Genomic DNA, 24,007 nt, shown 5'->3' with positions numbered 1-24,007 from the left:
AGAATTACATAAAGATCATTTATGTTTCGAATAAGACACACCCTTTCTTTTGTTGCATTCTCTTTACTTACTTTCTGAACACATGTTAAGTGCATGAGCTATGAGCTGAAAGTCCCCACTTCAGATCAGAACCACAAACTCAGAGTAGCAGGTTCCACCTTTTTCTCTCTTTCTTTCTTTCTTTCTTTCTTTCTTTCTTTCTTTCTTTCTTTCTTTCTTTCTTTCATTTTCTGCTCTGCTTTTCAATCCAGAGGATTTTCAGAGAGGCTTACAACAATTAAAACCCATGAATTAAACAGCTTTTTAACCACATACTGGTAAATTCAGGTTGCAGACTTAAAGATGATTTAGTGCTCTTGCGCAACAAACCCACTTTCCTCTAAAACTGATCTTTTGCAATAAGAAAAAAGACAGGAACTTTTTGATACAATGCTTGATTGTATCAAATGCTTGATACAATGCTATGTAACCTTCCTGCAAACCACTCCATAAATAAGAAATGTTGCCTAACTGTCCAGCAAAAAAATAAAAATAAAAATCAGGTTGAATGCTCAATAAACAGATCCATCTGGAAGCAACCAGAGGGTTTTTGGTTTTTTTAAATCAAATCTAAAATACTTTGGAAAATATGAATGCTATCGCTTGACACCAAAATATGTCAAACTTCTCCAGGGAGAGTATTTCAACAGCAGGGCTTCACCACTGAAAAGGCTGCAAATTAGGTATAATAATAGGTGTAATCTGGTTAGAATAATAATAATTGTTTACCTTACAAGGTGGATATGATACATGTGACACACATTGGAAGCTGCTACAAATGGGACAGGCACCCTCTGCACTCGAGAGACACATTGGGACACATTTGGTGGAGATGGGTTTGTAAAAATAAAATAAAGGCAACATACAATATAGAGAGCCTCTTTATGGGAGTTAGCAGGGAAAGGATAGCTTGCTGCATTTCACAGTTTGGGACTCATATGTGTGGACTTTCTCGTCAGTGCAGGGGCTGCGCAAGCCGGTCCCCATCCTGTTTCATGCTAGACAAAACTCCCTGACTCTTGCAATTGAACAATGTGTGCAAAGGGCAGCTACAGCCCTGGCATCTAAACCAGCTATCTTGTGGTTTGTGATAGCATGACTGTTGTTATGCAGGCATTATGTTCAGTGCTCTTCATCCTTTTTCCAGGCGCCTTCTCTCTGAATTCTGCAGTGGCCAAGTAGGATTTGTGTCAGCCCTGGAACCATATTAGTGTGTGTCATAGTTGGTGTAATCATCATCATTATTGTGAGCCCCTTGAGACTGACACACACACCCCTTCCCAAATGTATTCTTCAGCATGTCATTGGAAGAATAATATTGCATTAGGGGGGATTTATACGGGACCATTCATACATCATTATGCTTTATTAGTTGTTCAGTTGTTCTGCAATGCCTCTTTGGTGCTACTGCATTATTGCCACTCGTGCACTATAGCACAACCAAGGCAATAAAATAAATAAACCGAAACACCTGTATTTTTTTTAAAAAAAAGAAGGTAAAAGAAATGAAGCTGCAGGTCTGCCGCAAAACTTTTGCAGGTGCAAAAAGAAATGAAAGGATATCTGGAGGGACCTTGTGTTTAACCATGCCTGAAGTGGTGATTGCTTGGGCTCACTTTCCATATTAGTGGTGAAATTCTGGGCTAAGTACTTAGTTAAGGCACAGATGGCATAGTTAAGGCACAAGGGCAATTTAAACACTCAAAAGCAAATAAATGTGTAATCAAGCAATTCTAGCTCTCGGCAGCTAACATTTTAATGCCACACCATGTTGTGAGGGAGTAAAAAGATCAGAATCCTACCACCAGTTTCATAGGTGGATCCATTAGTGAGTACGATATTTTAATCTCACAGATGATTTAATGCTGTGGGCTCACATTTCCATGGTTTATTAGGTTTATATCTGGACAGATTTGTACATTTCACTTTCTTTTACTAGCAGCTTATTAGCTTATTTATTTATTTATGCCCAAGTCGAACCTATTTTGACAACAGTACTGAAATGTTCTAAACAAGCATACCTTTGGGTTGAAATTGCACTTAAAGCACAATCCTAGGCATGTCTACTCAGGAGCAAGTCCCACTGAGTTCAACCGGGCTTATTTCCAGGTGTGTACACTAAGATTTTGGCCCTTTCTTCTTATATTCTTCCTTTACTGTGGTGGCATACACAGGACTTCACTCCCAGATCCTGCAAGTGCCCCTATTTTCCAGGGATAGCCCCAGATTTACAGAAGCCATCCCGGTTTCTGATTTGACCCCAGAATGTCCCGCTTTTCCTTAGGACGTCCCTATTTGCATCAGAGAAATGTTGGAGGGTATGGAGTTATGTGAACCCCCGAGCCAATGAGAAAAGTAACTATACAACCTTCAGAAGGTGCAGCCCTGCATAAGTAGGTTTTATAAATGTTTAATTATGTTGTTATATATGTTGGAAGCCACCCAGGGTATGCTCCATCTGGTACGCAGGCTGAGACCCTACCTGCCCACAGACTGCTTTGCCAGAGTGGTGCATGCTCTAGTTATCTCCTGCTTGGACTACTGCAATGCACTCTACATGGGGCTACCTTTGAAGGTGACCCGGAAACTGCAATTAATCCAGAATGCAGCAGCTAGACTGGTAACTGGGAGCGGCCGCCGAGACAATATAACACCGGTCCTCAGAGATCTGCATTGGCTCCCAGTACGTTTCTGAGCACAATTCAAAGTGTTGGTGCTGACCTTTAAAGCCCTAAATGGCCTCGGTCCTGTATACATAAAGGAGTATCTCCATCCCCATCGCTCAGCCCAGACACTGAGATCCAGCTCTGAGGGCCTTCTGGCGGTTCCCTCACTGTGAGAAGTGAGATTACAGGGAACCAGGCAGAGGGCCTTCTTGGTAGTGGCACCTGCCCTGTGGAATGCTTTCCCAGCAGATGTCAAGGCAATAAGCAACTAACTTACTTTTAAAAGACATCTGAAGACAGCCCTGTTTAGGGAAGTTTTTAATGTTTGATGCTGTATTGTGTTTTAATATTCGGTTGGAAGCTGCCCAGAGTGGCTGGGGTAACCCAGCCAGATGGGTGGGGTATTATTATTATTATTAATTATCCCAGTCAGATTGGTGGGGTATAAATAATAAAATTATGATGTTGATGAAATAGGACATCCCTATTTTTATCCGAGAAATGTTGGAGGGTATGCACTCCCCCATCCAGGCACCAATCTGGTCCAGACTTGTGTGCCTTCAGGAAGCTGTGGTTTCCTTTATTTGTGCAAACATATCTGGTAGGTTTTATTCTGCTGAAAAATATTAAGCTTCTGGTGGGTGAGGCACATTTTTATCTTGTTTGAACTGAGCCAAGTCTTATCATGTAGGAGGAGTACTGGCTGGGCTAGAAGTTCAACCCCCAGATGTTTTGGCCTATGATTTCCATCTTCTGGGCTCTTTGAAAGTTGCTTTGCAGTTTGTTACCATTGCCCCTTTCAAGAAGTGGCTGGGGAACTTTCCTGTTCTTTTTTTTCTTTTCTTACAAAAGTTTTTATTAAAGATTTCTTAGTTTACAAAAATAAGTGGATTGTCTCTTTTTTCAAGTTGCCTTTTCTACAGATCAGTTTCGTTTGTTGCGAGACATTAGCGTTACATACAGTGTTCAGTTAGGAGGAAAAGGGGGGAGAATGGCCAAACTAGGGAGCACCCAAATGCTCTGGCTAATACACCACCATTTTACATGCCCTCTTAAACAATCCAGTAGCAACTAGGCCCTCGACAACCTTCGAACTTTCCTGTTTTGAGGCTGAGGCTTCGTCTTTGCCTGCCAGAAACAAAGTCTCTCCAAAGTAGCAAGAAAGTGGGATCGCCCCGTCTGCCTGAGAGAACTGCGCTCAGTTCAAACAAGATAAAAATGTAGCCTCGCCCAGCCGGGTCAGGAGTCTCAGCTGAACGTCTTAGCCAGCGAACGAAACAAAACAAACTCGCCACCGAGTCTCTTTTGCCGAGCCTCGCTCCCCTCCCTTCTCCACAAACAACCGAAGCCGAGAGCTTTCTTTCGGTTGCTTGTTGCTAAAGCGGCGGCTGCAGGAAGAGGAGGGACCTAGCGGTGCCTGGCTTTTGGCACCACCGGGGGGGGTGGCCGTCGGAAAAGCTGCTTCATAGCCGCCCGGACCCTGCCCGCTTCGCTCGCCTTCCCTCTGGCGGGAGTTGTTATTGCCTCGTCCTCGCGCCACAGAGGACGTGAGGGGGGAAACCAACACACCCGCCTGTCAACATGTCCCAGCCGCAGAAAGGCAAGAAAACTCCCGCCAAAGAAGGCAGATCCGTAAGTAGCGGCGCGGAAGGCGCGCGAGCGGACGGCCTGGGAGCGAGTCTGTCAGACGAAGTTCCCAGTGGTTGTTTTTATTGGTGTGTTTGGTTTTTTTTTGCCGCGGGGCAAGAGGCTGAGGGAGAGAAGCGGGCTGGGGGGCGGGCTGAGGAATGTGCCCCCCCGGCGCCCTGTGGGGCTGAGGCAGAAGGAAAGGAGACAAGCGAGAGCAGTGGGTGGGGCTGGGTGGGGCGAGGGCAGCGGCGCAAGTGAGGGAGCTTTGTACGCGCGCGCAAGGTTGGAGCAACTGGCCCGTTACCCCTTCAGACGCAGCCCCTGAGGGAGAGGGTAGGCCAGGGAGTCTGCCCCACACTCGCCCCCAGGAACATGGCAGTCCTGAGAGAAGGTGACAGTTCCCCTCCTTCCTAGTGGGGCGTATTTCGGAGAGGGCCGCCCACCAACAGACGGCTAACATTCTCGCTCCGGCCCCAGGAAGAGACGCAACGCGTGTCTTATCTGCGCGTCTCGACTCGGGACTAGAGGTCCGGGCAGAGCTCGGCAGAGTTGTCCCCCGCGAGGGATTGTGGGGAGCGAGTGAGCGGTCTTCCTCCCCTGTCGTATCATGGCGGGTGGAGATTAAAGCTGAGGGCGCCTCCCTTAGGCTCTGGGTGTGTGAGGCTCGCTCGGTGACTAACCATTTCTGGACGAATTCCAGAGGGGGTTGAGGCGGTGACAATGGCTGTATTGTGCCATTTTTTAAAAATAAATAAATAAAAAGGAACAATTCGGTTCCAGTCCCTGAAAGTTTATGCCACACCAAAATGTTAGTCTTTAAAATGGCACAAGATGTGCTGGTTCTTCTCTGCAGTTGGTAAACTGAAGGGGTCAGGCTTGCCCGGAGGCCCTGCTTTTGGAATTGGAAGTTTTGCCTACTAATCCCAGGCGCAAGTAGGCTCCCTCTGGCTCCTCTGTTGGGAGGCACTCTGTATGTGCTCAGAGGCATTTGTCATCAACACATCATGCATTCCAGGAGCAACCATGGGCCCTGAAAATGTGTTGCTGGCTGTAAGCAAGCTCAGTAGGTTGAGCATGAGACTCTTTAATCTCAGGGTTGTGGGTTCGAATCCCACGTTAGGTGAAAGATTCCTGTATTGCAGGGAGTTGGACTAGATGATCCTTGTGGTCCCAACTCTACAAATCTATGATGGGTGATGTAAGAAGCTTTCTAGGATCCCTCCAGACCGTATGTATTTTGCATTCAAGCACATTCAAGAGATTCAGACATCATAATGTGAAATTTAAGTTGTGGCAATTAAAGTAGATTGAATGTCCCCGTCCTAGTGCAACAAAAGTACTATTAAACAAGAAGTTTCTGAGGTTAGGAAACTGATAGGGTACAATGAACTGAACTGAAATGCGTGGAATGATTAACAGGAAGAAATCCTCCACAAGCAAATCAGGATGGATGTTCATTGTCATGAAACCTCTGCACAAACAAATCAGAATGAATGCTCAGTAAAAAAAACCTGGTATAGTCCAAGTGCCGCAAAAGTTTTGTGAAAGCAGATCAGGGTGAACGTTCAATAAATAAGTGATCTGGAGGAGTCCCTAAAGTGGGAGAGACAGCAATCCACTCGAGGCCTAAGGAGTTGGGGCAAGAGATTGTCCAGGGCATTTTCTCCAAGAAATAAGGGGAAATGATATGTCTTGGGCAATAACTCTTCACTTTCAAAACAACCAGGGAGACCTTAAAGTTTAGAGCTGCTCCTCCTATAACCAAGGAAGGCCTGTAGCTCAGGGGTAGAACATCTGGCTTTGCATGTAGAACAGGCATAGGCCAACTCGACCCTCCAGATGTTTTGGGACTACAACTCCCATGATCCCTAGCTAACAGGACCAGTGGTCAGGGATGATGGGAATTGTAGTCCCAAAACATCTGGAGGGCCGAGTTTGCCTATGCCTGATGTAGAAGGTTCCAGGTTCAATCCCTCGGTAGCACTGGTTAAGACCCTGAAGAGGTTCTGCCAACAGTGCTGAGCTGCATGGACCAATAGTCTGAGTCAGAGCCTGCTTAGAACATTATTGTTAAGGCAAGCCTATTCAGACAAGCTGATGTTCTTCGATCTTTTTTTTACCCTTATTTTTAATTATTTTAAAACTGTTCTAATGGTCTTTAACTGTGTTTATTTATAATTTTATTATTTCTTGTAAACCACCTAGTGGCTTTATTGCAATCAAGTCGTACGTAAATTCTGTTAAATAACTTTTTTTTTAGAAAAATAAGCAAGGCAGCTGCTTGTGTTTCTGTAGAACAGCAGATGGCAGCCTGGCGTAGCTCCGTTCAGTGTTTAATTTGAGACCAGTGTCTAAAGCCACAGCTCAGTCCCAGCCCTTCCCTGTCTGCAATAAAGCCAATCCTCAGCATTCCCCGTCTCTGCCAACTTTCCCCGTGACCAAGTCCGCTACTGAGTTCTGCAGTTGCCAGCTGGTGTGAACAACCCTTCTCTTTCTCATAATGCCCCCTCCTTCATTTTGTCCATATTATTAGCTGCAATTCCCCCCTCACCCCGTGTGGGTGGGTGGAATAAAGCACTTGGGGACAATGTTACAGTGAGGTTAAACCCAACCTACTCTAGAGTAAGTGACCTGTCCCTTCTCCCTCAAAGAGGACCTGAATGATATAAAAACGCTCCCTCCACATACACAAAAAGCGTTTCATTTACCTCTGATCATGGACTTAGCCAGGATTTATTGGGGGGTGGGTGGGGGTGGCAGGATTTATGTTAGAGGGGACAGAACCGATCTTTCTTTAAGTATTTTTATTATTGATTTTTTATTTGATTATTGATTTGGGGGAGGGGAGATGCCCCCCACTCCCCTGGCTACACTCATGCGTCTGGCCATGTGCAGAGTGCCTTTCCTTAGTTGTGGGCTGCCAACATCATCCCATCCAACTGGGAAGCAGAATAGGGGAAGCTCTCCCTGGTAGTTGTAGGAGAAAAGGACAGAGCCATTTCCTTCCTCCTGAAAGAAATCGGTTTGGGGAGAGGAACAGAAAACTTTGGGACCTGCCTGCCCACTATGAATTAGGCCGGGGGGGGGCATGAAATCCTACCTCAAGCCACACTCAACATTTACAGTTCACACCATATATTGAAAGTGTCCACTCCCAAAACTTCGGGATCTGTAGCTTACAACTACAAACTACAGTTTGACGAACTACAATTCCTGTGATTTGGGGATGTGTGCTTCAAATGTGTGGTGTGATTTGGTCTGTTTGGCTCTCTGTACAGTACTTCTGCTTCGTTTTATTTGGCATCTGTTGCTTTATTTTCTCGTGTTTAAATATGAGTAAAATCTATTATTGCGGGGAGGGGGGGGGAGAGATGTATGGTTTGTACTTAGCCCAGGGCTCAGCCAGAACAGCCAGCACCAGGGAGGTCCCACTACAGGTTCTGTACCCTGAAGGCGAACAGAGCACGCCCTTGCTCGTCACTAGCCGCAGATCTTCCCTCTCCCCCCGGAACTTATGCGCTCCAAACCCGCTGTGGGTTAACTTTGTGCCACTGCCGCCAAACCCAAAGGAGCAGCCGCAACAGGCGCAAGCACCCCCACCCCACCCCCGCCTCGCCCTTTCTGGCTTCACCGCCTGTGGAGGGGCGAGGCCGATGGCAACAAGGACCAGGCCACGCCCCCTTTCCCCCTCCGCCAACCTGCCCCGCCCTAGTAGAGGAAGCAATGCAATCCAGCCACTCGTAGCTGAGTTTGTGAGCGCGCAGTTGGTGCTACTGAAGCTGAAGTTTGGAGGGATCGATCGGAGAGGAGGAAGCAGGAACCCAGGATGGCTTTTGCAAGCTGGTGGTATGCGACGGTAAATAAGAGGGATGTACTCTGATTGTTTGCTGTGGGTTTTGTGCTGTTTCTTTTTGGTCTTCACGCTGCTGACTGTGTATAGATCTTGTCAGGGAGTGTCAGTCATCATGGGCAATTGTGTAGATAAAGGGTGAATGGAGGGGAAAGCTCAGCTGGAGAGCTTAAGTGCACACCTATGCGCAGGTTACGCCAGGTATGCGCTTTCCCACAGAACAGGAAGCTTCACCCACTTATGGTATGCGGAGGAGAGTAGCTCGCAGGATTCCATTGCAGCATTTTTCACTTTAAAACGTGGGGAGCTTTTGGGGCGTCACAACAGAGGGAAAGTGGAAGTGGTTCGGAAGACCTGGGGAATAAATCTTTTGTGCATGGTTTTTGGTTTTGGTTTTTTTGCCTGGAATGTAATAAAGTAGACCATGGACAATTTGTTTAGTCCAATACTTCCTCATGCTTGTCAAGAACGATCGGTTGGCACTCATGACATTGGATGGTTTGAGAGAATGGCATGTGAATCTTTTAGGAAATTATTGGTAGTTTTGGGGTTTTTGATGTGTGCTGATATTGTGACAAGTCAGGCTTTAATATTCCTTCTTATTATGGAGACCAGACATACAACCCACAGCTAATTAAAATTAATGACAGGTCTTCTAAGCATGCTGTCCTAAGCCCACTTACCTGAGTGTAAATGCCACTGAATTCAGTTGGATGTTCTTCTGAGTAGACATGGTTAGAATTGTAGTGGAACTTTTGGGCTGTATTATTGCAATGTTTTATAGATTGCTTAAAAAATCAGTTTTCTTCCCCCACCCTCAGTAATGTTTTTAATTGGAAAAGGAATTTAATTGGGAAAGGTTCGTTTTTCTGATGCTAAAATGACAGTAGTAGGCTTTACTGCATTATTGGAAAAGAGTTTAGCATTTCACTTAAAAAAAAAAAGCTCCTGGCTTTAAGAGCTTTACTTTTTAATGGTATTTCTGGCTTGAGGGCACCTCCTAAAATAAATCACAACTGTTTGAAGTTTGACAGTTCCCATCACACAAGATCATCTCAAGTAAACCTGCAATTACTAAAAAAGAAAAGAAACCAAAACAGTCATCCCTTCAATTTGCTGACCTTGAAAATTCTAGTGGATAGTTGTAAAATTGCAGAAAAGGGGTGGTGGTGGAATAATACACCCTGAGAGGTCTGTGGGCAGAAGCAGGTAGCTACATTCATACAGTGATAGTTATCTGGATCCCAATTGACTGACAGTATGTCAATGTCTTGATAGAAATGCACTAGGGCCACTAAACTCAATATAAGGAAATGTGGTGGTATAAATATTCTAAACAAACAGGTATTGCATGTAACTGGCTGTGCACTGCTGCAGGTGACTTGCAGCCACATGTAAGAGGCTACAGTGGGGGTTGCTTAGGTTGGAGAACAAAATATGCGCCCAGCATTGGTGCCATAATTGAGAAATAAAAGCAATTGACTGCATTACTCAACACAGATGCATTTGTAGCACAGTTCTCCCTCAGAAGTAAGACCTATTCAATTCAGTTGGGGCTTAATCCCATTTCTGGATCAAGACTGCAGCCCTAACCTCCTTTACCTGGGAGCAAGCCCCAATGAATTCTGTAGGACTTACTTGTGAGAAGACATGTTTAGGATTTGATTACAAGTCCTGCTGATTAAGATAATTTGGGATAGGACTGCAGATTTAGTAACTTTATCTGATTCGTGCAAAATATTCAAATACTGACTTCCACAGAGTGTTTTTGGGAGGGTTCCCATGACCCACAAGCTATATCTGGCCCATTGCTTAATTTTATCTGGACTTCGGTTTCCATCTTTGGAAATGCAGAATTGGCCAGCTATCTGCTAGCCCAGTTTGTACTTTCAAATCTCTCCTCAGGTGGTAGGTTGGCCAGCCTCCCTCCTGAGAAAGGATGCATTTGAAAGCAGAGACCAGATTGGCTAACATCTGGCCCAGTTGATGCTTTGAAACATAAACCAGGCGGCAACTCAGCATTGGACAGCCTCCCACCTGAAGGGAGCTTTGAAAGAAATCTCTGGCTTATAGCATGGGCGTAGCCAGGATTTTTGTTGGGGAGGGCAGGCTTTTGTTAGGGGGAGGAAAACCTCAGTTAAGTATTTTTATTGATTTTTATTTAGTGGGGGCAGCTGCCCCCCTCCTTGGCAATACTGATGGCTTATAGCAGGATTGACCCACACATTCAGTTCAGAATGTACTAAGAGGATAGAAAAAAGGATCCCCCATTGCTAGAGGGAATTGATTAGGATATGCATACTTTTAATTCAATTAATATTAATTTTCTTTCTCAGTTCCTGTTTTATCTTTACATCTGAATCAATTAGCTTCTATTAGCAGGTGTAGATGAAAGGTAGTTGGTATTCTTAATTAGACTTGGGAATTCAAGTAGAAGCATAATGAAGCAGCTGTGGATTGTCATATGCAGATTGTGCTTATGGGCACGTTGATGGTAAGAACCACCCAGGGAGTCTTTGTGCATAAAATGAGTTGAACTCAACGTCTCTTGTTAGCTCTAAATTCTCCAGGCAGACGCCTGAAGTAAACAATCATTTTTCTTGCATGTTCTGGAGTATTAATTTTTCCAGGAACGCGGTATAAACTTTGAGCTTCTAGTTTTGCAATCAGTATGTCTTTAAATGAAACAGTAAGAATACACAGTCCTGTTCAAAATCACACACTATGTGTTTGTGTACAGACAAATCTCCAAGGCTTGGCAAAATGTGGCTGGCCTGCAACTTTGCCATAGACCTCCAGTCAACCTCTTTATCTCACTTGTGCCTCAGTTATGAGAAATGACATAACTTGCAAGTTTAGCAGCCTAGTATGTAAAACAAAGATCTCTTGAGTCCTAACTGACTACCAGTGATACTACTGAAAACCAAACATTGTGCCAGCAATCCACAGGTAAATGAACACTAAAGTGTCTGGCAAGGCCATCAAAGTCAGGTAATCATGGGTGCTCAAGATTGTATTAAGATCTTGTGCCTAAATCTACTTCGGCAGCATAATGTTAATTGCAGGGACTAAATGTAGGCCAATACAGGGCCATTCCTGCTGTTAGGTAGGGTAGGGTGGCTCTCTCATGTGGCTGATGCTGTGTTTGTATGTGTCACATGGCTGTCCTGCACCTTTCCCCAACCAACCTGTTGCCCTCTAGCATGGTGGAGTATGGTATCCCATTGCCACTCACATGCAAGTGCAGTTGGCACCTCTATACTGAATGAAGACACACCAATGTTGTTTTCATTGGGCAGCATCATAGTCTTGGGATGGCCCTGCTGCACATATGGTTTGTGTGTTAAACAACCACACATACTAGCATCATAGTCTTGGGATGGCCCTGCTGCACATATGGTTTGTGTGTTAAACAACCACACATACTAGCCAGTGTGATGTAGTGGTTAAGAGCAGTAGTCTCGTAATCTGGGGAACCAGGTTTGCGTCCCCGCTCCTCCACATGCAGCTGCTAGGTGACCTTGGGCCAGTCCCACTTCTTTGAAGTCTCTCAGCCCCACTCACCTCACTGTTTGTTGTGGGGGAGGAAGGGAAAGGAGAATGTTAGCCGCTTTGAGACTCCTTAGGGTAGTGATAAAGTGGGATATCAAATCCAAACTCTTCTTCTTCTACACATACTAAAAGGGTTGTGACAGATATACACGTAGGCCATTTTGATTGGTTTTAAGTGACTTATTAAATGCAAAAGTGATAAAATGAACAAGATAAGATACCCTTTTTTCCAGGGCAGAAGACCCGAACTCTCATGTTGCATATTAAGGAATCTGTGGTTCTCCAGAAGTTGTTGGGCTTCAGCTCTCATCAGTCACAGCCAGCATAGTCAATGGTAGGGGATGATGGAAACTGGAAGTCAGCAATATTGGAAAGGCCACAGATTCTTCATCTCTCTTATAAACAGGGCAGTCAGATAGCCAACCAGTTGTGTGCTTTTATCAGCAAAGCTTCAAACTGATACCATTTGTGGGCTAATACACAGCGATAATTTTCAGAATCTGGAGTATGTGATATTGCACATATGTGCTCATGCACAGCGGATGAAGCACGGCATAACAATTATTTATTTGCTTCCAGAAACTGGATGCAAATCTCATTGAAATAGCAGGTGTGTCTTCCTGCATGTTTTAAAGAGGGAAGGCTGCCTAGGTGCCTTCAGTGACCTGTTGGGATTTTCTCTTGTGGTTGCAACATTTCCGGCATCCTCTTGTGCAAAGGGCAAGTTGCAATCGTATGTATGTATCTTGTGAGCTAAGAACATACTACTGTATCTTGTATCTATAAATTGCTGTGTGTTATATCCTGGCCAAATAGAAACATTGCATGGCTACATAATGGCAAATGTGTGCTATACCAAATGCCTCAGTATCTGAAAATTATTGCTACAGACAAGTCAACAAAGCATGAACTCAGTCATGAAAAAAGTGAAGGACTGGCATGAACAGCTGTGGTATGCACCATACTAATAGCAATGTTTCTTTGTAGTCCACTAAATGATACAAAATTGCATTTTTGTGCCTTCTATTAGTTTGCAAGCAACTTTGTAACAATATTACATTTAAATGTACATACGCACATTTAACAATACTGCTTTTATTTATTTATTTATTTAATAGCTCCCTTTTGATTCCTCCCTCCAAATTTTCCAATCTAACCACAATTTTTTTATATATATTTACTGAGGCTCGAAATACAGAGAATAAAATATTTTGTGAGGATCCAAGCCAATGTTCTGTAATTAGGCTTCTATGAACAGGAAACAAATTCATCTATAGCAGTGTATGGGAGAGACATTGATTCCCTCCAGTAGCACTGCTTGTTCTGCTCCAGAGGGTCCCCCAACTCTCTGGAGCAGATTTTTAGGGGGTACAAGTGCCCGAAGGAAGCCCCCCTGCTTCCACTGGCAGGAGCATCGTGTAAGTGAAACTCTACTTGGGATGCTCCTGTCATCAGAAGCAAATGCAGATTTTGTGGAATGGGAAGGCTGTCCATGGACCCGAGTTCTGATAAAGATGTTCAGCTATGTGGATGAGGTAATACTTTATGTACAGTGTCTATTGACATTTGAACTTTCCTTCATCTCTTGCTGTGGGACACTTCTCTTTCAACACACCTTCAAAGTTGAGTTTGTTTTCCCATTTGGCATCTGTATTGGATTGGAAAGTTATTTTTTATATGCAGTTATTGTTTTTGTTGCTTTATATTGTCAATGTTTTATGTGTGATTCCCCCCCCCCCCCGATGCCTCATAGGAAGTGATTTATAAATCTGTTGTTGTTGTTGTTGTTAACATCCCATCACCAGGGAAGTCTTCATGTGTCTGCTCCAAAGATAATAGAAGTCAATGAGAGAAATCTTGAACGTGTTCCAAATACATTTTAGCTTCTGTCTTTACGGAGGTCTGTGCCTTCCAGTTTATGAGGCTTACCTTGACTGATCAAGGAGTCAGAGCTGACAGGTGTGGCCATGAAAGAACATGCTTTTATGGCATTTCAGTCTGCTTCATTGAACGCTATTGTTCATGCTTGTGAAGAAACTTGAAAACGCTGTTCACTGGAATGTCATGTTCAATAGCTATCCAACTTTAGCCTCTCAAAGTTTTCTTTTGATTTGCTGTGGTTTTACAAGCTAAGAAATTACTTGTACTCCTTAGACTGTTGTTAATAGCTCTCCATTTATTTGGGTATGTTAAGAAAGTGTGGTTCTAGTTAAACACCAGGTACTACTTTTGGTACGTACAGTAATAACATCAATAGCCAGATAAATGTTGGACTTTGGATTTGTGCCGCTGCCTTTGCATTGATTCCCCACCCAAAGAAAATACAGGTTCAAGTTTCAAAATTCTGTGACTGAATGCAGCACATTCCTATAGCTGTATGCTGCTCTTTAGATAGAAATCTTACTTACATTGGTGGGAAAGCTGTGTTACATCTGTGGCAATTTATGACTCTTTAGAATTTTTATAGCTGGATCATAGTGATGTAGAATGACTGACTTAGGGCTAGTTTACACATGCATCTCCAGCAGTTATTGACTGTAGCGTCATGCAATGACTTGGATTTATGAATGAGCCACCACAGACTCATCACCAATAATAGACCCATCACCTAAGGTTCACTCTAAGTTTATTACTGTCCAATGGAGATAATTCAGTTGTCTCATTTAGAGGCATCAAATGATAACATATTAAGTGGTGTATATGTGAACAAGCCTCAGAAAATAGTTCCTTAAATGAAAAGCTCTCTAGGGAAGCATGGTGCACTGGAAGAGGAAGTGAATATGTTTCTCACGTAAGAGCCAATGTAGCATTGTGATTATACCGTAAGACCAGTACAAGGAAGACCAAGGTTCAAATTCTGGATCAACCATGAAACTTACTGGAGCAGCTTGCCCAAAGTCAGGCAATATATTCCACTGATGTAGTGAGGATAAAGCTGTAGGGATCATATACACCGTATTGTGCTTGTTGGGTATATATGCAATAAAACAAGATGTAGGGGTATATAGAAGCAGCATCAATGGATGGCATAGGTCTTGGATATACCAACTGGAATTATTGGTGGTTGGATGGGTTTGTGTGCGTGCAGAAGATCAAGTATGTTTATGGCATGATTTCACAAAGTTTTAAAAGTGCTAGTTCAAAAGCAAATGCAAACACCTTGTGAAATATTAATACCTAAAATAGTGTGCTTTATAGAGGCGTACACATGCTGCAAGCTATTTCCTCCTTTTAATTAGAGCATTAGGTGCTGGTTTAGCTGATTAGAGAGTTAAGCACATAATTCCTGAAATGTGTGCTTCGCAGGAAAAGCATTCATGCAAGGGGAGATACTATCTCCTGTGGGATGAAGTCTCCATTATATGCACAGGACTGTTGAAGTGATACAATATAAAGCCCTCTGTGGTTATACGTTTTGTATTATAGAAATGCTGCATCTTATACTCTGTATCCTATAGTTCCAGTTACAGATAGGTAGCCGTGTTGGTCTGCCATAGTCAAAACAAAATAAAAAAATTCCTTCCAGTAGCACCTTAAAGACCAACTAAGTTAGTTCTTGGTATGAGCTTTCGTGTGCATGCACACTTCTTCAGATACACTGAAACAGAAGTCACCAGACCCTTCTATATAGTGAGAAGGTGGGGAGGGGTATTACTCAGAAGGGTGGTGGGAATGGGTGATTGGCAGATAGCTGTGATGAGCCTGTTGACGACTCTTAACGACTGCAATAGGTCTTACAGGAAAAAGCAAGGGGTGAGAAGGTGAAAAATGGCTTTGTCATGTATAATGAGATAAGAATCCAATGTCTTTGTTCAGACCAGGTCTCTCCATGGTTTTAAGTTTGGTAATAAGTTGCAATTCAGCAGCTTCTCTTTCCAGTCTATTTCTGAAATTCCTTTGTAATAGAACAGCTACTTTGAGATCTTGTATAGAATGTCCTGGGAGATTGAAGTGTTCTCCTACTGGTACCTTGCTTTTTCCTGTAAGACCTATTGCAGTCGTTAAGAGTCATCAACAGGCTCATCACAGCTATCTGCACGAAAACTCATACCAAGAACTAACTTAGTTGGTCTTTAAGGTGCTACTGGAAGGAATTTTTTTATTTTGTTTTGTCTGTATCCTATATCATTCTCAGCACCAGAACAGTTACAGGCAAACACAGTGCAATTTATTTGCAAGGTTGCAAATGGTACACGTGTAAAGTGTACAGTACAATTTTTTGTAGAACTGCCGTTTGTTGAGCTGATATAGTAGATTTATTATGGTAGATTAGTATGATTGTTTTTGCTGTCAGGTAGCCTCTTCATTCACATGAAGCTACATCACTAAGGGATGAGATGAAGAAGAGGTAAAATTGGGGGGGAAGATCCAAGGTTGGCAGCAGAGGCCGTGCTGGTGTGCACACACCACTGGGCTGCTACCAACTTAACTCTTCTTTAATCTTGCTGCCACTGCACCTGTCCCATCCCTCTCCAGGTGAGCAAGCAGCAGTGCCACACGGTGCCTCCCCTGTGCATCACCTCTGGGTCACACAGTGGATGTGCCTGCTTAGTTAGGATGTACATTTCTTGGCAAGCTATGTGCCTGTTGATTATCTTAATGTGTGAGCTGCCTCATACAGGTTAAGAGGACCTTTCAAGTATCCTGGTCCCATGCCATATAAGTCACGAATAGGGAGCCTGAGGTTCTCCAGAAGTTGTTGGGCCTTCAACTTGTATCAGCCTCAACCTGCATGGACGGTGATCAGGGATGATGGGGAATTGTGGCTCAACAACTTTTGGAGACACACAACTGTCATAATTCCTGACCTCTGGCCATGCAGAACTACAATTCCCCATCATCAGTGATGTAAGCCTCTAGGGGTCATGACCAGTGGTTTGTGCAGTGCCTTCACACCATCCCTGCACTCCTCCCTTTTTGGCACACCATGATTGAATAATTTTAAACTAACTACAGTTTCCTGTTATTTCCCACCTAGGAGACTAGGGGTACCAGGATTTTGAGTGAATTTGGATCTTAAACAAATTAAAAACTGTATTTTCAGATCCTGACTTGTTCAAAACATAGTGATCATAGGCTTTGGATTCACATGGTATAGAAAGGGATATTTCTCTGCAAGAAATAGAAGTCCAAAGTTTTAGTGGGTGTGGAGAGAAATAGGTTTGTACTTCATGGGTCATGGCCAATATCTTGGCTGTATCATTTGTTTGCTTTAATTTACAGTTTGTCTTTATGTTTCCTACAGCGTGGGCCTAAAAATGCAAGTGGATCATCGGGAGATAAAAAAGGAGCAGAAGCAGTGGAGGTAACTATAAAGCATTATGTTTTTATTACTAGGATTATGTTACAGTAATGAATTTTGACCAAAATTATTGTGCTAGTCAAGGCAGCTAACAAACTCAAAATGCATAAATAATTCCTATTTTCCTGTGTGAAATTGCTATTTTAAAAAACGTTTACTGGTGAAGGCTCTCACAGTGCACTGTTTGCTTAGATTTCATGATTTGAAAATAGCAAAAAGTAATATTGCTTTGTTTGCCATAATTTAGAGGATGAAAGGAGTGATGAAGCACTACATAAATATTTGCAGCCCAATATCTGTAACTGAACCCAGTTGTAATTTCAATAGTGTGGGAAGGAAACATAGTGTGGGGGAGAGCGAGGAAGCTGAGAGGTACAACAGAGCAAACTGCTTTGTTTAATGATTCCTACCTAGAGCGCTGTAACAGGATTCTCTCGATTCAGAAGAGCAGCAATCTGACATTTCAGCCACACCAGCCATCATGTCACCTAAATCTCTGAGACTTCCTGACTAAATGGCAATTTGCTTGTAACGTGATCTCTTCTGCCTTTCATTAGACAGATGAGTAGATATTGTATTGCCTGAAGAACAAGGGCTGCTGTAATACATCTCCTCTGACTTTGTCAACTCAATCCTTTCATCGTCTAAGTTTTTTTTTTCAGCCTACCTGCATAAAGCAGGGTGTTGTGCTGTGTTGATTTCCGAGTTCCTGAAGACACAGAAACTGGAAATGCATGAATAACTGTTTATAGACAGTGGGTGGAATTGAATGTAGGGCTATGGCAATATTTCCTTCAGTGTAAGCATTTTAACTTGCCGAGCAGAAATCCCATTGCACTATTGGAAGTCCTTGTGTGGACTTTTGTTGGCAGTACTCATTAGCTGAGTCTGGCGTAAATAAGTTCTATGTTTCCAGCTAAGTCAAGTCCACTGATTTGCAAGTCCACTGATTTCACTGGATCTACCCAGTGTATGACTTAGGTGGATATGACTATTATGTTGGCATATCATGGATCAGCCATTGTATTGTACTTTCAAAGAAGAAAATCCTGAGAGCTTAATTATGAAAACAACTTGACACACTTGCATTTCCATTGTATTGAACATACATAAGTATAAGAAAGCTATCAAACATTACTAGGAATCATTACTGGCCCCAGTCCAGGGAGGAGAGATAACAGTAAGAGGCTACACAGCCACTGGAGACCTTCCACTCCCTGCTCTAAGTTGAGATTAGTGTTCTCGGTTAAGGAATGGGCACATTCAGCATCTTTCTAATTTAGCCATTTCTGTCTACCTTTTCTATCTCCTCATTCTGCACTGTCAAAGTGGATAATCCACTGGTAGGTGGTATGTGCACAGAGTAGCAGTAATATATATGCACTATGGGTACAGTACTTCCTTTTCTGTGTCAAGTTTTGAATGCTTTGCCTTGTACATTGCATACTTTCAAGGAGGAGTTTGGCACTATCTACTTCTCTGAATAACGTTGGCAGTGCTATGTTTTTGCCTCCTGAACCAATCTTCCCTGCTTCATGCCAATTTTTACTCCTTGATTTGGAAACTGCACAATTTGTGGTAATGGTGGTGGGAGTAAAAGGGCAAAACAATTCTGGTTGGAACATTTCTATTCCAGGGCCCTTGCTGAAAGGCCAGCATGAGTGTTCCCATTTAAAAAGAAGTTTGAGCCCAGTTCTTCTAGGAAGGTGTGCATTCATAATATTATTTCTGTGCAATTTGCTATTCTCTTAAAATGTCAAACTTTGAATCAATGACTATTATTATTATTATTATTATTTATTTATTTATTTATTTAATTTCTATACCGCCCTATACCTGAAGGACTAGCATCCTAAGCTAGCATTTACAGACAGGAGTGCCAGCTTGGCCCTGAGACCATGGGTGCCATGCAGTGTGCATGGCCCTGGCACTGAAATTTCTGGGTGCCCAGCCTCTTCATGGGGAATTTTGTGGATGTTCAGGCACCCAGGGCCCCAGGGAGCTGGCACCTATGTTTGCAAATTGCACAGAAATAATATTATGAATGCACACCTTCCTAGAAGAACTGGGCTCAAACTTCTTTTTAAATGGGAACACTCATGCTGGCCTTTCAGCAAGGGCCCTGGAATAGAAATGTTCCAACCAGAATTGTTTTCCCTTTTTTCAATTATGACAAACCCTTGGTTAATACTGAAAGGAAATTGAAAGGGGAGGACACAGCTCATTCACAGTCTTGAATTGAGTCTGTGCATCACCTGTTTAAGCTGACTATATGGTGAGCAGAGCACAAATCTTTGCATCCCTTCCCAGGGAAAGTCTTTATCCAGGATAACAACAGAGGGACATAGCTCAGGAAGGGACATAGCTCAGTGGTAGGACATCTGCTTTGCCTGTAGAAGGTCCCATGTTCAATCCCTAGTATCTCCTGGTAGGACTGGGAATGTTCCCCGCCTGGAGAGTCACTGTCAGTTGGTGTAGTGATACTTAATTAGAAGGACCAATGGTCTGATTCAGTTTAAGGCAGTTTTCTATGTTCCTATTCATATTCATACTTTCACATAGTACCCAAAGATTGCTAGTGAGTGAATTAAAGTAATTGCACTTTAGTAAACTGCTGACTGCAAATCAGTATATCATCAACATGGCAAGAAAAAAAACTTTGAAAATAGGATGCCACATCTATCTTTACTGAAGATTTTCCCTACAGCATTAGTGTTTTACTTTTAAATTAATATTTCATTATTATTATTTTGTCTTGTAGAAGAAACCTGAAAGTGCTAGCCTTACTGAATCTCCTAAAACACAAACAAGTGGGACATCTTCCATCAGTAAGGTAACTTGAGTGGTTAGAGAACTGTTCGTCATATTCCTGGAAGCATGACCGGCAAATGCTTTACTAATTATCTAATCTTGAATGTTTATGCTGGTGTCATCTGTCTGTGGGTTAAATTGACTGTGGGTTCTTATATTGTTGACAGATTGTTGGAAGCTGACTTTGGAGGGTTTGAAACTAAAATGTGGCTCATATATATTTTAAATTAATAATATAGATGAGTGGTATATCAGTCAACTGAAACTTCAATGTTGTCAGTGATTCAGCCACTTTAAGTGTGCGTTTTAAGGCTATGTGCATTGGATTCATATGAATCCTGAAGTGTAATGAAATGCCTCAGAAGGATCTTCTGCCTCCCTGAGGTGAATCAGGATCTGTACAAGTCAATCCAACAATGATTTAAAAATGCTGTAGTCAAGTTACTAAAATCAGTGCCCTATTCAACAGAATGCGTAGGAGGGCCTTGCGGATATTTGGCATATCAGAGGCAAAGCAGAATCTCTGGAAGGAGCACAGAAGCTAAAACAGTGGCCCCTGAAGTGAGTTGTGATGCCTTGACAATGCAGATGTCACCCCTTCCCCACTCCCCACAAAAGGCTGCAGACAAGCTTCTGCTGAAACCGAAAGTAATGTCTCTTAAATTTGCCATAATGATGGTGAAGCAATGGGAGAAGGGCGAGCAAACACCAGAGTGGAGATTTTCTGTCATATTGCCCATGAAACACTAGTGAAGATTAAACAAGTCTCTTTTTTTCTTTTTCTTTTCTTTTTCCCCCCTTCCAAAACTGTAATGGCTGTCCCTGTGGGAAAATGACAAATTATAGAATGATGTCTGCCATGAGGATTTATGCTTCTGGAAGGTGTGACCTTACCTGCAAATTTCATCAAAATTCACCCCAAAATAAAAAGGGTTTTTCGACATTTCCTTAAAAAATAAAATAAATCAAAGGTATCTAACACAAAAGTGCCTTGATCTATCTGTCCGTAATTTGGTAGGCTTTATTGACTCTGGAGAGGAAAATATGCCTGCAGATTTAATACATGCATGTCAGAAGAAAAAAATGGTTATAACCATTGCTGTGAATTTCCCAATAGCAATGTGGGCAGCAGGTTGGAAGACAGCGTGGACTTGGGCAGACCCTGAGATGAATCAGGCACCTAGAAAGTGCTTTGACGAAAGCTCCAAATCAGGGTCCAAATGAAATCATGTGGTTGACGTACACGAATTGCATACATGTATAAAATATCTGAATGAAAACTGCAGACTTTTGTGTTAAATTTTGAGGTGCTATGATGGGTTCTGGGTATTTCACAGCACTGTGAGGAAGCTAGCATCCTGTTAATCCCTTAAAATGTCCTGCATTGAGATAATCATAAAACATTCATGCATGTGCAACTATGTTTTACCTATTGGTTTCCAGGCACAGTTCAAAGTCTTGGTAGTAAGCCTCCTCCCATGTCTGCTTACCTGTTCACTAAACTCAAGGAGGAAGGTCATAGTGGAAGCGCTGTTGGGTGGGCCAAGGAAGGTGGCTTTCTCAGTGGCTACACCAACATTGTAGAATGGTTTTGCCCAATGAGGTTCAAATGGCCTCCTTCTGAGTGTTTTCTTGTAATTCATGAAGACTTTTTTAATTTGCCAGACTGAAGTGATTTTACTGAAGGCTGTGTTCTGTTTGGAGTTTTTGTTGTCTCTGAGTTATGCTCACCTGATTTTAATTATTGTGAGTTGACTTGGTTGGGAGGGGTTGGTGAAGCAGGCTACCACTTACCTGGATTGTGTCAGGGCAGGGTGGTGGCAAGGCTGGGGTTATGCGGACAAATTGGTGTCAACACCAGATAGACACTTTCCTAATGGATGAGATTTCCAGATGTTTAGCTGAGCCATTAATGCAGCTTGTTCAGTGTTTATCTATTTCACAGATATTGTGTTATAAGAGGAAATATTTATTTTTAGAGTGGTGGTGAAATACCCGTAGGAAACTATCATACTGGATCTACCTTTTCTCTTATTTTCCACCCTGACTGCTAGCAGCTCTCCAGACTGCGGTTTTTGCCTGCTCTTCTAGCTAAGATTAAATGGAATGTCTGGGGTGGACTATGGAAGCTTCTGCACATGAAGTATGCACTCTGCAAGTGTGCTATGGTTTGTCCCCATCTATATATTATGCATATAGTAAAGAAAACCTGAAGCACTACAGCTCCTATAAACTATTGTTCTTGTGTAAGCTTTTAATTTGTTCCCTGGCTCTAACAGTTTTATGTGCAGCAATAAAATATTGTCTGATAAAGAGAATGTTACATGTGCTATACAGTGCACACTAAAATGGCTTTATTGCTATATAGAATTCAAAAACAACATTTTGAAAATATAGTTCTCTTCCTCTCTGCATTCTGGATTAAGAGAAATTGCCAAACAAATTTCAATATGCAAATAATTTGTTTTTTAAAAATATTCAGAATAGTTTCAAAAGATATGTGGTACATTGTTGTTGATGTTTTCATATAACAGTGTTAACATGCTGAATATTTATTTAGAAATCAAGCTAGAGTCATATTATGAAGAGTTTCAAATATTTTTGTGCCCACAGATTCTTCCTGGTGAATAAACGAGAGCAGTGAAAGGGCTGCCTTAACTGGTTTTTGTAATGCATTTATATGTTATAGAGCGGTCTTCAGGCTATATGCCAGGCACCCCCAAACTCAGCCCTCCAGATGTTTTTTTGAGACTACAACTCCCATCATCCCTAGCTAACAGGACCAGTGGTCAGGGATGATGGGAGTTGTAGTCCTAAATATCTGGAGGGCTGAGTTTGAGAAACCTCAATAAAACTTGGTGATTCAATTTTGTCTACTGTCTTCTCTTAACTACAAGCCACATAAGTAAAACACCCGCATTTGACTTTGGCAGCAATTCCTGTTCCATTTTGGCAAAGCCTAGCTGCTGCCTGTCCCCACCTTCCTTGTGAGGATCTCTCAAGTTTATTTGAATATTCATAGGAGGTGGAGCAACTGAGCCTGCAGACTGAGAGTGTCTGCTTGTGCTGTTCGGATTGGTCGTCCCATCTTCACTGGCATGGGTTTGTTCCAGGGGCTGCGTTAAAACTGAAACCATGTCTAGAACTGATACAAACTGAAATGAAAGCAAGCTTGCGATAAGGATCCGGTGTGGTCTGTTTACTTAGAGCTTGGGAAGGAACATACCAGCTGCCTGGAGTGAGTACTCTTTTTCCGGGATGTTTTTTTTTTTTGCTACTGTCAGTACTGCGGTCTAACTGCGTTGCGTACTTCCTGCTTTCTTCTACTTCTCCAACCCTGCAGTGCTCTTTACTGCAGAACATGAACTGCTGAATTAGTTAGTGTTGTGCTTAGTAAGTGGGCTGGAGCATTTTATTTCTGGAGTCGCAGAGTTTTACATCTCTTACTCTTGCTTTCTAGCCCTGAGAAGAACAGGCTTTTCTGCAAGGGGCTGCTGACTATCTGGCGTGTTTTTATCAGAAAGGTTGTTGTGAAAGCAGTGACTTGTAAGATCTTAGCAAAATCTCGAGAGTAAGATCTTTATGGCTATAGATCTAATGATTCATAATCTTTTTTTTTTTTTAATTAAAAAACCCCTGAATTCACTGTCATAAGCTCACAATGGTGTCTTACAAATTTGGTGTGTCATTGCTGACTGTCTATTCAGTGTATATTTGGAACCTGTGTAATTCAGGGTGTGGTGATCTGTACAGGATATCTCTCTCTGTTCAGGCATGTCCAGGTAACTATTGTCTCTACCAACCCAAAGGTGGTGTTTACTTTGTATTATATGTATATTATTCCATAACAATGAAGCTGAATGACTAAAGCTGTTGCTAAGCTAACAATAGTAGGAAAATATTTCTGCCCAACCCCTGAAATTATAAACAATCCCCCCCTTTAATGTTTTAGAAAACAATTATTTTCAGTTTTGGGGTTTGGAGTTAATTGGCTGAGTTAAACTTCAATCCTAAGCATTCTTACCTGGGAATAGGTCCCGCTCAACTCAGTAGAATGTTGAAGCTGAAACTTTCTATATGATGTCTCTGCTCCAGGAAGTGATTTCTTCCATGACGTTGAAGGTTGAAATTGGGAGGCTTGTAATGGCAGGCTTGAGT

General features: G+C 42.6%; 1 protein-coding gene across 7 annotated transcripts in view; it reads left to right on the top strand.

The window, feature by feature from the left end:
• The first annotated feature begins 4,119 nt into the window (after positions 1-4,119).
• The window catches only part of CAST (calpastatin), a 57,309-nt gene continuing 37,421 nt past the window's right edge, over positions 4,120-24,007 (top strand). For 2 of the 7 annotated variants that reach the window (XM_081880413.1, XM_081880412.1), the window contains exons 1-3: positions 4,123-4,337; positions 16,982-17,041; positions 19,800-19,871. In XM_081880413.1, the coding sequence (XP_081736539.1) occupies positions 4,287-4,337; positions 16,982-17,041; positions 19,800-19,871 (183 nt within the window). In that variant the 5' untranslated portion in view covers positions 4,123-4,286. Of the gene's footprint in view, positions 4,338-8,039; positions 8,191-16,981; positions 17,042-19,799; positions 19,872-22,902; positions 23,088-24,007 lie in introns of those variants that run through there. The other 5 variants (XM_081880418.1, XM_081880417.1, XM_081880414.1 and 2 more) reach the window with 4 other exon arrangements.

Source organism: Podarcis erhardii, assembly GCF_964252035.2.
Source record: "Podarcis erhardii genome assembly, chromosome: 11".
NCBI classification, from domain to species: Eukaryota; Metazoa; Chordata; class Lepidosauria; order Squamata; family Lacertidae; genus Podarcis; species Podarcis erhardii.
This window is presented reverse-complemented; position numbering and strand designations above follow the sequence as displayed.